Raw genomic sequence first — 13,907 nt, forward strand, 5'->3', positions numbered from 1 at the left:
AAGAGAGAGAGGGTAGGAGAGAGAGCACACAAGCAGGGGGAGCAGCAGAGGGAGAGGGAGAAGCCGACTCCCTGCTGAGCAGGGAGCCCAACTCGGGGCTCGATCCCAGGACCCCGGGCTCATGACCTGAGCCAAAGGTAGATGCTTAACTGACTCAGCCACCCAGGTGCCCCGCCCTTTTTATTAAATATTTGATTTATTTATTTGAGAGAGAGAGTGAGGAGAGAGAGAGAGCACACAGGCAGGGAGGGGGCAGAGGGAGAGGGGGGTTTGGTAACTTATTGAGTGTGACAGGTGAGCTCCCATTTCCCAGTGGGGAAAGCTCCATGTGCCTCAATGGAGAATACTTGCAAGGGTCCAGGCAGTTGTTACTCACCAGATGATCATGAAAAAAGGCACTGCAAAGGCTTCCGATGTGACGCCATAGACCAGGGACTGCAGTGAGCTGGGAAAGGTGCTCACTGTCTTGGGGACCACCTCCCAGGTGGTGTTGAAGTTGGTGAATGGCCCACAGGCTTTTGAGGAAGGGATGCTGCCAAGACATAGACCCAGGGGCTTAGGCTTGTTATCAGTGACCCGAGAGGAACTGCCTGATCGTACGGGCCTTCTGGAACATTCTGGCCAAAAACGCTGACCCTGAAACTTCATCTAGTCTCTAGACTAAACTTCCAGTTTACAGGAAATTTGGCACAGAAGAGCAATTTAAATGACACTATGAGACAACAATCAAACAGATCCAGAATGTGGTGGTGATTTTATTCACCAGTCTCTTAATTTGGAGGTGCGGAAACTATTGTGGACTCTTCAAAGAATCAAAGATTTTTTTAAATTAATTAATTAAAAAAAAAAAAAAGGCTCTGCGCCCAACATGGGGCTCGAACTCAGGACCCCCAGATCAAGAGTCATATGCTCCACCAAGAGCCAGCCAGGCGCCCCTCAAGAATCAAAGATTAAAAGAGAATAAGGAGGAGCCCCTGGCTGGCTCAGTCAGAAGAAAATAAAACTCTTGATCTCAGGGTTGTGAGTTTGAGCCCCACGTTGGCTGTAGAGATTACTTAAAATAAATAAAATTAATGGAGAGTAAGGAGACACAGCAATCAAAAGCAATGGGTAAAACTCAAAAGATCCTCATTTTTAAAATAAGGCCATAAAAGACTATTGGGGGACAATAGGAGAAATCTGAAAACAGCAGAAATATGATGTATTAATTAGATATGATAATGTTACTGTGGATGTGTGGGAAGGAGGATGCTCTTATTTTTAGGAGCTGCATGCTCAAATATTTAGCTCCAATCTTCTGTGCACCCCCAGATCTCAAAATGGGGGTGTCTGAGGTTATTATTTAGGTATGTCATGATGCCTATAACAATTTCAATTGGGTCATGACACACATAAAAAATGTATGTAGTGAGATAAAACAAATGTAGCAAAATATTAACAACTGGGACATCCAGTTGAAGGGTATAGGAGTCTTCATTGTTGCTATTTTTTTAAACTTTTCTACAGATTTGAAATTTTTCAAAATAAAAAGGGGGGGAATCAAATAAAATTACAAGGGAAAAAATTTGTAATTAAAGCCTACAAAGAATTGCCTACATTCACATCACAAAGTTCTGTGTATAAGATTTTCCATTGCAGTCCTATCTTTATGGATAAAAAAACATTCTTAAGCAACCTAACTAATGCTTAAGGAAATGAATGAATAATTTATGATCCATTCATAAAACAGAATAGTAAAAAACAACTGAAAGAGACAGAGATGTGAAGTGACTGGCTCCCAGACAGAAACTAAGTAGTTGGGAAACAGGACTGGAAAAGGAATTTCCATCATATCCTCATGCTTTTTGAATTTTGTGTCATGTGAATGTATTTATTATATAAAGAAATCAAAGCCAAAAAACATTTTAAAACAATGACAGTTCTGTATATGCTGGCATGAAAAGGGCACAATATAAAATTAAGTGGAAAAAATAAGCAGCCAAACAGGGTTTTAGCATTATTCCATATGTGTTTTTTTAAAAGTAAATACATTGTTCATATGAATTTCTGGAAGTAGTCATAAAATATTAATCGTGGTTACCTTGACAGAATGGGACCAAGAAGGGAGGATAAGGGGCAATTTTTTCTCTTTAATTTATATCCTTTTGTACTGTTTGACTTTTTATATAATACCTATCACTATAACAAAAAACAATAAAAATATATACACTCAAATTGGTTAAAAAATAAGATGTGAGACACAGATTCAAAGTTCAAGAATTTTAATTTAAAGATGAAGAAATGGAATTCCATGAGAATATAAGTCAGAGAGATTGGTAAATTATATATAGCCCATGGGCCAAATCTGGCCCACCATCTGTTTTTTATAAATAAAGTTTTATTGGAACACAGTCATGCCCATTAGTTTGTATATTGTCTACGGCTGCTTTCATAATGACACAAGAGAGTTAAACAGTTGCTACTGACACCATATGGCCCACAAAGCCTAAATATTTAGGCTTGCCCATTACAGAAAATGTTTGCCTGCCTTTGATATAAATGGTATAGTCCTAGGGAGTAGGATCACTGGGGTTTGAACCCTCAATTTCTGATCCTTCGTCTTAAGCATTTCTGCTCTTACCAAATTCCACACTAGACTCTACATTCCTTGTGCCATGTCTGAATCATCTTTATACTCCTAGCACCTAGCACAGTGCTTGTCACACTGAAGATACTCCGAGTCTTCTACAGTGAGCATGTATTATTTTTGTAATCAGAAACAAAGGAGACTAGAAGAGAAGTCCGAGGAAAAAGGAGTAGGGCAGGCCAGACCCACTGGCACTCTCTTAAAACAACGGCAACAGTGCAAGCCCAACTTCCGGAAATGGGCCAGGACATTCTAGCATCCGGAGAGAGACTCTAAAACAAAGGTGGGCCTGGCCAAACCAGGAGTGACTTACTGGCTTCTGCAGGTGGAACCCCATGAGGAAAGCCAATAAAGAATGCAAGGGACCCTTGAAGAGAAAAGAGGGACATGCCAAGAAGCAAGCAAATGTTCTAGAAAACAAAGTCATATTTACCGTGCCATGCTGATTGTCAGAGGTATTATGGCCAAACACAGCCCAATCAACAACACCAACAGGAAGAAGAAATTAGAATTGGATGCTCTGAACTGCCTTGGGGAGGGTCTGCAGGTATAAAGAAGACTCATCTAAAGGGAGAGAAAGAATGAGAAAAAAGTAAGAGTCTAGCTCCCTTGACGATCAACGAGCACATTTATGCATTCCAGTGGCAATGTAAACTGGTATGACTTTTCCAGAGGGTAGTCAGCAATCTAGATCAAAATGAAACATGATTAATCCAGGCCCCAACCCTGGGGAAATTCATCCCGATGAGAAAATAGAATACAGGGGCCAAAATACATAGAAATGGATGTTTACTGCTGCAGGTGCTGGTATCTGGGAATAACTGGAAGCAACCTAAATAGCAATCAACAGGGGCTGCGCGAAGGTTCAAGTGCATCTGCACAGTGCAATACCAGGGAGCCCTCAGAGAGAGTGAGAGTGCGCTACGTCCACATAGCACTGTGAAATATGCCCTATGATCTCATTTATGTTTTTTAAAAAGTATTCTTTATAGGAGTTTAAATATGTATTAAATGGATCTACGCTAACAAGGAACGAGTTAAGAGAGATTTTGTTTGAATTTTTTATAAGCATATTTATTTTTCCTCTGTATTAAAAACAAGTACTTCTGGGGCACCTGGATGGCTCAGTCGGTGGAGCATCTGCCGTCGGCTCAGGCTGTGATCTTGGGGTCCTGGGATTGAGCCCCGTGTCGGGTTCCCTGCTCAGCAGGGAGTCTGCTTCTCCCTCTGCCCCTCCTCCTGCTTTCTCTCTCTCTCTCAAATAAATAAAATCTTTAAAAATATAAAAATAAAAAATAAAAACAAATATTTCTATCGAGGCAAAAAAGACCTGTGGAAATATCAAGTGGAAAGGGGGTGAGGGGTCTAGTAACAGGCATACAATTTCTCCTTAATATTTTTAAAAACTACATTACTGGGAGGGGCCTCAAGCTGTTCTGACTGCTGCAGTAGCCGGAAAATCTTGTGAGGTGAACAGCAATGAGTGCTAGGGCCCCCTGGTGTCCTGTTTGGGGGTGGCTGGCTGGTCAGGCCTGTGGTGTCAGAACTCAGCCCAGTGCCCATGACCTATTCTGTTACCCCCACACATCTTTGCTAGCCTACATACCAGGAAGGCACTGGGTGACCAATATTTTCTGGAAAAGGAAAAATTTCTTCTAAGTTTTCTCACATCCATCTCTCCTTTGGTGCCTTCGACCAACTCAAGTTTCCACATGAAAGCACCAGAACATTCTTCAAAGGCCAAAAAACATCTGGGTTGGAAGTATGGCCCAATCCAAGGCCCTGCTTACGGAAGGATTAAATAGCTTAGGTCCTGGAGTGAAGTAAATCTGGAGTCACTTATAAGCTCTGTGACCTTGGGCCACTTACTTAACCTCTCTGAACTTCAGCTTCCTGATTCACAAAATACTGTTAACATCAGTACCTACTTCAAAAGATGTGTGTGAGCATTCCATGATAACCTGTGTAAAGTGTTCAGCAGAGTGGAGGCACGTGGTATTCTTACAACCATCCTTACTGTCATTATTATTAATACTTTTATTATTATTGTTACTTCCATTTCTAAATCCTCAGGGCTTGGCATAATAGGTAATTAGTAAGCGTGGGCCCTGTTAACAGAGAGTACCTCCAGAAGAAGGGATGGAAGTTACTACACGCATATCTGTATATAGTTTATAGTTTTCTAAAAAAGATTTACTTATTTATTTTGAGAGAGAGCGAGAGAGCACGTGGGCGGTGGGGAGGGGCAGAGGGAGAGAGGATCTCAAGTAGGCTCTGCACTGAACACGGAGCCGGGTGTGGGGCTCGATATCGTGACCCTGAGGTCACAACCTGAGCCAAAACCAAGAGTCAGACGCTCAACCGACTGTGCCACCCAGGCGCCCCTGTATATAGTTTAATAGTGAGCATATATTGCCTCTATCATAATAATAATTTTAAAAAAAGCAGCTCAGTTAATAAGCCCAGATCAGTTAGTCATCCACTCTACCCAATAAGCACTTAGTTCAGGCACAGTGCTCGGGGCCTGTGAGCCACTGGAAGAACTACGCAAATACTTTTGAGACCTGAAAATAAATACATTGGCTCCAACATTCAAACGGAAAAGTAATAGAACCTCAATTAACAGACGTCTTGTGAAACATCACCAAAATGTGCCACCGCCATGTGATGGCTCAACTGCGGCTCCCCTCTTGGACAGTGACTTACAGAAACATTTCAATCACAGGAGCAAAAAAAAAGGTCTTAACAAAACTCTCAAAATTATAAAGATGTGGAAATCCATTCAAAGTCTTTTTTCCAGAATAAAAATATACACCAAATAAGGGATGTAATTTTTTTTAAAGGTTCTGTATTTGTCAGAGAGAGAGAGCATAAGCAGGGGGAGCAGCGGCAGAGGGAGAAACAGGCTTCCCGCTGAGCAAGGAGCCTGATGCAGGACTTGATCCCAGGACCCTGGGACATGACCTGAGCCGAAGGCAGACGCTTAACCAACTGAGCCACCCAGGTGTCCCAAAGGATGTAATTTTGATTCGTGGGATGTGTGTGGGCTACAGACACATGACCTGCCCAATGCCTTGTGAGGTCAAGAATGGTCCAGAATATCAGCCCCCTAACCCCGCTCTCCTTACCTCTTTCACATAAAAGATGATAATGAATTTCAAGGTTGCAATTGCAGGGAGAAGAGGTGAGAAAAATGCTCCAATCCAGCAAATGGTTTGCCCATAGACGATCCCCAGAACGTTATCAGGAATGGCAAATTCCTGCTGTCCCCAGCACTGAATCAGCTTCCAAGAGGAACAGTAGGTCACCAGGAGCCTGGAAACAAAGGGGACAATTTCTCACCTGGACTGCCAGTGCCTGCCAAGGCCACAGAACCACGTCCACCAAATCAGGGCTGTTTCCACACACATTTCTCCTGGAAACTGGTTAGTCACATGTCTAGAAGATGCAGAATGCAGTGAACTCCGGAATCATTAAGACCAGAGTCTGAATCTCAGATCTACAGCTCAGCAGCCAAATAAGGTTAGACGACGTTTGTTTTCCTCATCTGGAATGTGGGGGAATTATAACAACCTACTTCACCAGGTTGTGGTGACAATGAATGACACAGACAGTCTCTGTCCTCTTGCTTGCCACTAAGCCCAAAAAGTAATGTGCATTCACACAGAAAATGGCTTATGAGAACCCTGCTGCCTAGCATACCACTTTCTGGAATCCTACATGCTTCTTGCAGAAACCCTAGGACCAGGGGCTTGAGATTAACACACACAGTTGCTCACTGTAGATTGTCTCATATTAGCAAAAACACTGGAGACAACCTAAATGCCCATCAGTAGGGGCTACAATGACAAATTATAGGGCATGGACTTATATCATACAGTCCTTAAAATAAATGAGGAAAATACATGTGTCCTGATATGGAAAGTTGTTCATGATATTTTGTGTGTCCAAGGAAGGGGGGAAGAAAAGGCAAGCTGCAGACCAATGTGGATGTACTGTGATCCTATTTATAGGGAGAAAATGAACACTCCTAGCAAGACTGTGTGTTTATTTGCATAGGTAGTTCTGTAAATGTGTTTTTATTTGTAAGGACTGCCGGATCTACCCCAAAGTGTTAACAGTGGCCACCTCTGAAAAATGAGGCGGGAATGGGGAGCTAGGGGGACGGTAACAAAAGAGAAGTCTCACTATTCTCTAGGCCTCTGTTTTTCTTTCTGTATTCTAAATATTTAACGTTTTTTAATAAGTACACACTCATGTCATATTTGTATAGGTTTTTTAAAGGAGAGTTTCGAGGCACCAGTCAAGCATCTGACTCTTGATTTTGGCTCAGATCATGATCTCAGGGTTGTGAGATTGAGCCCCATGTCAGGCTCCGTGCTGGGTGCAGAGCCTGCTTAAGATTCTCTCTCTCCCTCTGCCCCTCCCCTAACCCCCACCCCCCACTCTCTCATTCTCTCTCTCTAAAATAAATAAATAAATAAATAAATAAAAACAGAGTTGCCTGGGTGGCGCAGTCAGTAAAGTGTCTGACTCTCGGTTTCTGCTCAGGTCATGATCTCAGGGTCCTGAGATCAAGCCCCACATTCAGCTCTGAGCTCAGTGGGAAGTCTGCTTGAGATTCTCTTCCTCTACCTCTGCCCCTCCCCTGCTTGTGTGCTCACACGCTCTCTCTCTAAAATAAATAAATTTTGGGGGCGCCTGGATGGCTCAGTTGGTTAAGCGACTGCCTTCGGCTCAGGTCATGATCCTGGAGTCTCAGGATCGAGTCCCGCATCAGGCTCCCTCCTCAGTGGGAAGTCTGCCTCTCCCTCTGACCTTACCCCTTCTCATGCACTCTATCTCTCTCACTCTCTCTCTCTCAAATAAATAAATAAAATCTTTAAAATAAATAAATAAATAAATAAAATAAAATTTTAAAAATAAATAGACAAATAAAAATAAAAGGATAGTTTCTTTTTTAAAGTTTATTTTTAAGGGCTTACTGGACTACTGATATGCCTGGATAATTTGTACAGCTGGGTAAAAACGTGGTTAAGTAAACAGTTTCACCTAAGGCTCAAGGAAATGCCAATAATAATAATGCAATGACAATGTGGTAATGATAATCATGATAGCGACAGATAATATTTTGTTGAGTGCTCAGTACTTTTATCTGCATTTTCTCACGTCATCCTCAAACTGTGCTGTGAAGGGGCTACGGCTACCATCCCCATTTCACAGGTGGGAAAACAGGCACAGAGCTTATTGCCCAAGGTCACATGACCAGCAAGTGGCAGTGTTGGGGTGTGAACCTGGAAGGTCTCCCCTGATAGTTAGCGTGCTAATGGTCAGAAGCCATCTCCATGGAAACTTCATGGAAAGCAGCGCCATTTTGGTTCATCCTGTCTTTCAAGGGGGCACCTAATGGACTATGGGGTCAATGGCCGAGAGCCAGCTCAAAGTCACTGGATGGTTGTCAGTGATGTGTGTCAGCACTTTATGAAGAGCAGCTGTGATGGGAGCCTCCACTGGGGATATGGAAGGGACTGGGAGGGGTAGGCGGAAATCAGAGGGCTATCCCTCACACTTACTTTCTGGGAAAATCCACAAAAAGTGTCACAGCCAAGATGATGATGAGGTCAAAGATCATCAGCTTGTACATTTCCTGCCCAACTTGGGTCTCCCAGCACTGAAACCAAAGAGATCAAGAGAAAATGAGGGGCAACTTGGGGCAGAGAAAGCCAGGTTCTCACACTCCTTCCAGTGCCCCGTCCACCCGCAGATCCTGCTGCCTCCGGAGGCCATCAGCGGACGCTCCGTGGAGCTCCAGCACAGACTCTGGTTTCCAAGCCTACGGAAGTGTCTGCTGTGTGACTTGGCTACACAGCAGGAAAGCGCATCAACTGGGGATTCAAACCCATAGCTTTGAGGGCCGTTCTCCTGATGTTGAGCCTGTCACCCCACAGTGACCTCCCCCTGCAAGATGCCCCCACCCCTGCAGGCTCACCGGGTAGAGTTTCTGGTTGTAGCCACAGAGCTCACAGGAGTAGTTATCACAGGATGTAATCTTGGAACCCAGCGTGAATACCAGCACACAGATGGTAGCCAGCCGCATAAAGACACACCTGCGGGGGCAAGAGTGAGGAGAGGGGGTGGGAAGAGGAGGCCTCGGGGCAGGCCGGCTCCTTGGAACTGAGGCTAGAGAGCAGAAAAGCTCCAAAGCAAACCCACAAATAATTAGAGAGTTTCTGTTTGGGATTCTGAGAATGTTCTAGAAATGGATAGCAGCACTGGTGGCAAAGCACTGGGAATGTACTTAATGCCACAGAATTGTACACTTAAAAATGTCTAGGGGTGGGCACCTGGGTGGCTCAGTCGTTAAGCGTCTGCCTTCGGCTCAGATCATGATCCCAGCGTCCTGGGATCAAGTCCCGCATCGGGCTCCCTGCTCCTTGGGAGCCTGCTTCTCCCTTTGCCTCTCTCTCTCTCTCTCTCTCTCTCTGTCTCTCATGAATAAATAAATAAAATCTTTAAAAAAAAAAATGTCTAGGGGCGCCTGGGCGGCCCCAAATATTTTTTTAAATGTCTAACCTGAGTGGTGCAGTCAGGGGAGTATGTGACCCTTGATCTCAAGGTTGTGAGTTCCAGTCCCACACTGGGTGTAGACATCACTTAAAAATAAAATCTTTCAGGGGCACCTGGGTGGCTCAGTCGTTGCGCATCTGCCTTCGGCTCAGGTCATGATCCCAGGGTCCTGGGATTGAGCCACACATCGGGCTCCCTGCTCGGCAGGAAGCCTGCTTCTCCCTCTCCCACTCCCCCTGCTTGTGTTCCTGCTCTCGCTGTGTCTCTCTCTGTCAAAAAAATAAATAAAATCTTAAAAAAAAAAAAAGGAAACACAGGAGAAAATCTTTGTAAATCTGGAGTCAAGCAAAGATTGCTTAGATGTGACACCAAAGGCATAATCCAAGAAAAAAAAAGATAAACTGGATTTCAGTAAAATTTTAAACTTCTACTATTTGAAAGTTACTATTAAGAAAATGAAAAGAGGGGCGCCTGGGTGGCTCAGTTGGTTAAGCGACTGCCTTCGGCTCAGGTCATGATCCTGGAGTCCCTGGATCGAGTCCCGCATCGGGCTCCCTGCTCAGCGGGGAGTCTGCTTCTCCCTCTCCCACTCCCCATTTGTGTTCCCTCTCTCGCTGTGTCTTTCTCTGTCAAATAAATAAATAAAATCTTTAAAAAAAAAAAAAGAAAGAAAATGAAAAGAGGGGCGCCTGGGTGGCTCAATCGTTGAGCGTCTGCCTTCGGCTCAGATCATGATCCCAGGGTCCTGGGATGGAGTCGCACGTCTGGCTCCCTGCTCAGCGGGGAGCCTGCTTCTCCCTCTCCCATTCCCCCAGTTTGTGTTCCCTCTCTCGCTGTCTCTCTCTGTCAAATAAATAAATAAAATCTTAAAAAAAAAAAAAAGATTTGCTTAAAATAATCCAGCAAAAGTGTGTTGGGGGGACAGATGAAACAAGATTAGCAAATTGTTGGTAATGATCAAAACTAAGTGATGGGCATATGGAGGTTTATTACACCTTTCGTTTCTGTTTGAAATTTTCCAAAATAAAAAGTTTTAAAAAAAGTGCAAATACCATCTGAGGCATGAAACGCTCTATATCACACAGTCCCCACCTGGTCCTCTTCAACTTACTCGTGTTCACTCCCCAGACCCTGCTTTACAGCTGTCCTTTCTTTCTTTCTCTTTTCTCTTTCTTTCTTTTTTAAGAAACTGAGTATTTATTTAGAATGAGAAGAGATATTACAACAAGTCAGTGACCTGGCCCCACTTTCTTAGCACTCATTATCCCGGCAGATGCCCCAGGTTCCTGGTGTAAGTGCTTGTAACTCTCCTCTCCTCTCCTCCCAAGGCCCATGCACGGGGGTAACGAGGTGGGAGCATGGGGGAATTGATGCCTCTGGGAGCCAGCTACTTTTATGAAGTACAGGATGGACACCTTGGTGGGTGGGAACCCACTAAGATATATCCCACCCAAACACCCAGTTGTCCGGTAGCACCAAGCCCCAGCTGCCAACAGCCCCAATAAGAAACCCTTTATCAACAACCTTCCCTTCACTCTCTCATTTCCTCATTCCCTTGCTGGTATACACTTGTCATTTCTAACATCTTCCGAGGAATCCCAGGGCCGCACCTTATGCCCTCAGCTGTGGATGTGCTAATACATGAACCAAAAATATAATACCACTGAGTACATGCTTAAGTCAAAGAGATTTCACTGCATAAGCAAACTCTGATTCATTCATGTGGGCTGTCTGAAGGTTGTCGAGGATTCTTGGCTCAACAGGAAAAGGTGCCACAATTGATTAGCAATGTCTGCCATGGGCAGGAAAGTGGGCAAGTGGTGACCTGCTTGGCATGTCTAGGCATTACCTAAGTATTGTCAGCCGGATCTCAAAGCCTGGGGAATAATCCTCATAGTGGATGATCTTGGCAAAGATCATTGGGGTGATAAAATTGGCCAGCGTAATCACAATAGAAGGCAGGTACAATATCAAAAGGTTCTCTCCAAAAACCATCTTGTCAATTTCCTATGAAGATATCAAAGGGAAGTTACATCACAAATGAATTGACCTTGAAAGAACTTAACTATACGTACGTCAAGTCATTATATTGTACACCTTATATGTTATATGTCAATTATATCTCAATAAAACTGGAAAAAAACCTCAACTATACATATTTAGATAAACAAACAACACAAACATATATGTCATTCAACATGGCGTCTAAACACAAGCCATTTCTGGGGCGCCTGGGTGGCTTAGTCGCTTATCTGACTCTCGATTTTGGCTCAAGTCATGATCTCAGAGTCATGAGATCGAGCCCCATGTCTGGCTACACACTGAGCATGGAGCCTGCTTGGGATTCTCTCTCTCCCTCTCTCTCTGTCCCTCACTCTCTCTCTAAAAAAATTTTAAAAATAAAAATAAACATAAGCCATTTCCTTCTTTGGATGTTCAAATAGAGGTATCATGCTCTAGTACCACAGAAAGAAAAATTAGCTCTAGTGGATTAATTAAGGTCAAGTTTAAAAAAAAAAAATCCATGTAGTCTGTATCTGTGGGTAATTTAAAGTATTTTCAAGGCCATAGTAGTTATTGATTTGGACTAGCCATTCTCTCCTTTCAGAGTAATAAACTATTTGGCCACATATACGGCTATCTGGGATAAAACTATTATTTCCTGGCCTCCCTTATAGTGAGGTACAGCTATCTGACTAAATTCTGGCCAAAGGGATGTGAGAAGATGTTTTAAGTGCAAGCACTTAAAAGGTCTTGTCCTTGAAGAAAAGGGTATATCTTCCCATCCCCTTCACCTCCTTCCCATTGGTTAGAATGTGGACATGCTGAACTATCTTGTACCATATAGGAAAGGGCGTACCCTAAGGATGGCAGAGCCACAAGACGGAAGGAACCTGGACTCCCCCCCCCCACACTCCAATGATTGATTTCATGAATCAAAGCCACCAGACCAATGCACATTTTTTTTTTTTAAAGATTTTATTTATTTATTTGACAGAGAGAGAGATAGCGAGACCAGGAACACAAGCAGGGAGAGTGGGAGAGGAAGAAGCAGGCTTCCTGCCGAGCAGGGAGCCCGATGCAGGACTTGATCCCGGGACTCCAGGATCATGACCTGAGCCGAAGGCAGTCGCTTAACCAACTGAGCCACCCAGGCGCCCCCCAATGTACATTTTTAAAACCACTGCTATTTTAGGTAAACTGGAGCCCCAGCTAGTAAGTAGTGGAGTTGAGGATTAAATCTAGGTAGGTAAACTTGAATTTGAATATTATGGATTCTAGGAGGAATTCCAAACACTCTTTTTGGATGCTCCTGTATTTTTATTAAAAGTAGAAATTGAGGGCGCCTGGGTGGTTCAGTTGGTTAAGCGACTGCCTTCGGCTCAGGTCATGATCCTGGAGTCCTGGGATCGAGTCCCACATCGGGCGCCCTGCTCAGCAGGGAGTCTGCTTCTCCCCCTGACCCTCCCCACTCTCATGCTCTCTCTATCTCATTCTCTCTCTCAAATAAATAAATAAAATCTTTAAAAAAAAAAAAAGTAGAAATTGGGGGCCCCTGGTTGGCTCAGTTGGTTAAGGGTCTGCCTTCGGCTCAGGTCATGATCCCAGGGTCCTGGGATTGAGCCCCGCATTGGGCTCCCTGCTCAGCAGGGAGCCTGCTTCTCCCTCTCCCCCCTGCTCATGCTCTCTCTCTCTTGCTATCTCTCTCTCTCTCAAATAAATAAATAAATAAAATCTTTAAAAAAAGATAGAAATTGGTCACCTCTGATTTTCAGTTCTCTGTCATAGCAGTCAAACTGATATCCTTATGTATAAAACAGAAATGATGACGGTCTCTATGTCAGAGGCTTGTAATGCACTTGGCATACCTAATGTCCAACCAGAGTAAAAGTTAAGCTGGCTTTCACAGAGTACTTACTTTTTTCATGTGCTCTTGTGAGAATATTGTCGCTCTGTAGATTGCATAAAAGCACGCGGCTAAAACGGCCAGAACAATACAGTTCAAAAACAGTCTCAGAGAGTAAATCCGTATTGTCTCTTCTGATGTTCTTTCTGCTATCTTCTGCCGTATTCTTTCTTCCTCCAGATCTGCCTGAGGGCCAAAGAAAACTCATCTGTGAGCATGGGGTGAAGAGATATTCAGGGGTGGAACCTGTGATTCATCCTCCTATCCTATCCATCCATCTTTAAGACCTTCCTTAAATAAAAAAAATGATCTCTGTGTAGATATCTTCCCAGACCAAGCCCAACTAGCTTTCATGTCTACTAAGGGTCTAAGTCAAGATAGAACCTCCTAAGACTGCAGTTAGGGGCGCCTGAGTGGCTCAGTCAGTTAAGAGTCTGCCTTCTGCTCAGGTCATGATCCCAGGGTCCTGGGATCAAGCCCTGCATTGGGCTCCCTGCTCAGCAGGGAGTCTGCTTTTCCTTCTCCCTTGGCTGTTCCCCCTCACTCATGCTCTGTCTTTCAAGTAAATAAAATCTTTAAAAAAAAAAAAAAAGACTGCAGTTAGACTTCACAATAACTGTGAAAACAGAAGCATAACCTATCCATGGCATTACTTAGATGTAGTATGTGTCATTCCTTTAGACAAAGAATACATTTGGTTTGAGCCCTTCCATGTCACTTTATTATGCTTTTGTTATGATCGTCTCCTCCTTTTTTGGGTGGGTTTGTTCAAGATACCGTTTGTTCCTCTTTCTCTCCTTATGAATC

At 43.7% G+C, this 13,907-nt stretch overlaps 1 protein-coding gene across 3 annotated transcripts in view; it reads right to left on the reverse strand.

The window, feature by feature from the left end:
* Positions 1-13,907, reverse strand: part of TMC7 (transmembrane channel like 7) — a 50,457-nt gene that overhangs the window by 7,803 nt on the left and 28,747 nt on the right. For all 3 annotated transcript variants that reach the window (XM_045875068.3, XM_064592599.1, XM_064592600.1), the window contains 7 exons: positions 13,113-13,286; positions 11,043-11,200; positions 8,616-8,733; positions 8,200-8,297; positions 5,755-5,941; positions 3,060-3,190; positions 377-532 (listed from right to left, as the gene is read on the reverse strand). In XM_045875068.3, the coding sequence (XP_045731024.1) occupies positions 377-532; positions 3,060-3,190; positions 5,755-5,941; positions 8,200-8,297; positions 8,616-8,733; positions 11,043-11,200; positions 13,113-13,286 (1,022 nt within the window). The remainder of the gene's footprint in view (positions 1-376; positions 533-3,059; positions 3,191-5,754; positions 5,942-8,199; positions 8,298-8,615; positions 8,734-11,042; positions 11,201-13,112; positions 13,287-13,907) is intronic.

Source organism: Mirounga angustirostris, unplaced genomic scaffold, assembly GCF_029215605.1.
Source record: "Mirounga angustirostris isolate CCGP_5_RB_7025 unplaced genomic scaffold, mMirAng1.0.hap1 SCAF_5, whole genome shotgun sequence".
In the NCBI taxonomy this organism is placed as follows: domain Eukaryota; kingdom Metazoa; phylum Chordata; class Mammalia; order Carnivora; family Phocidae; genus Mirounga; species Mirounga angustirostris.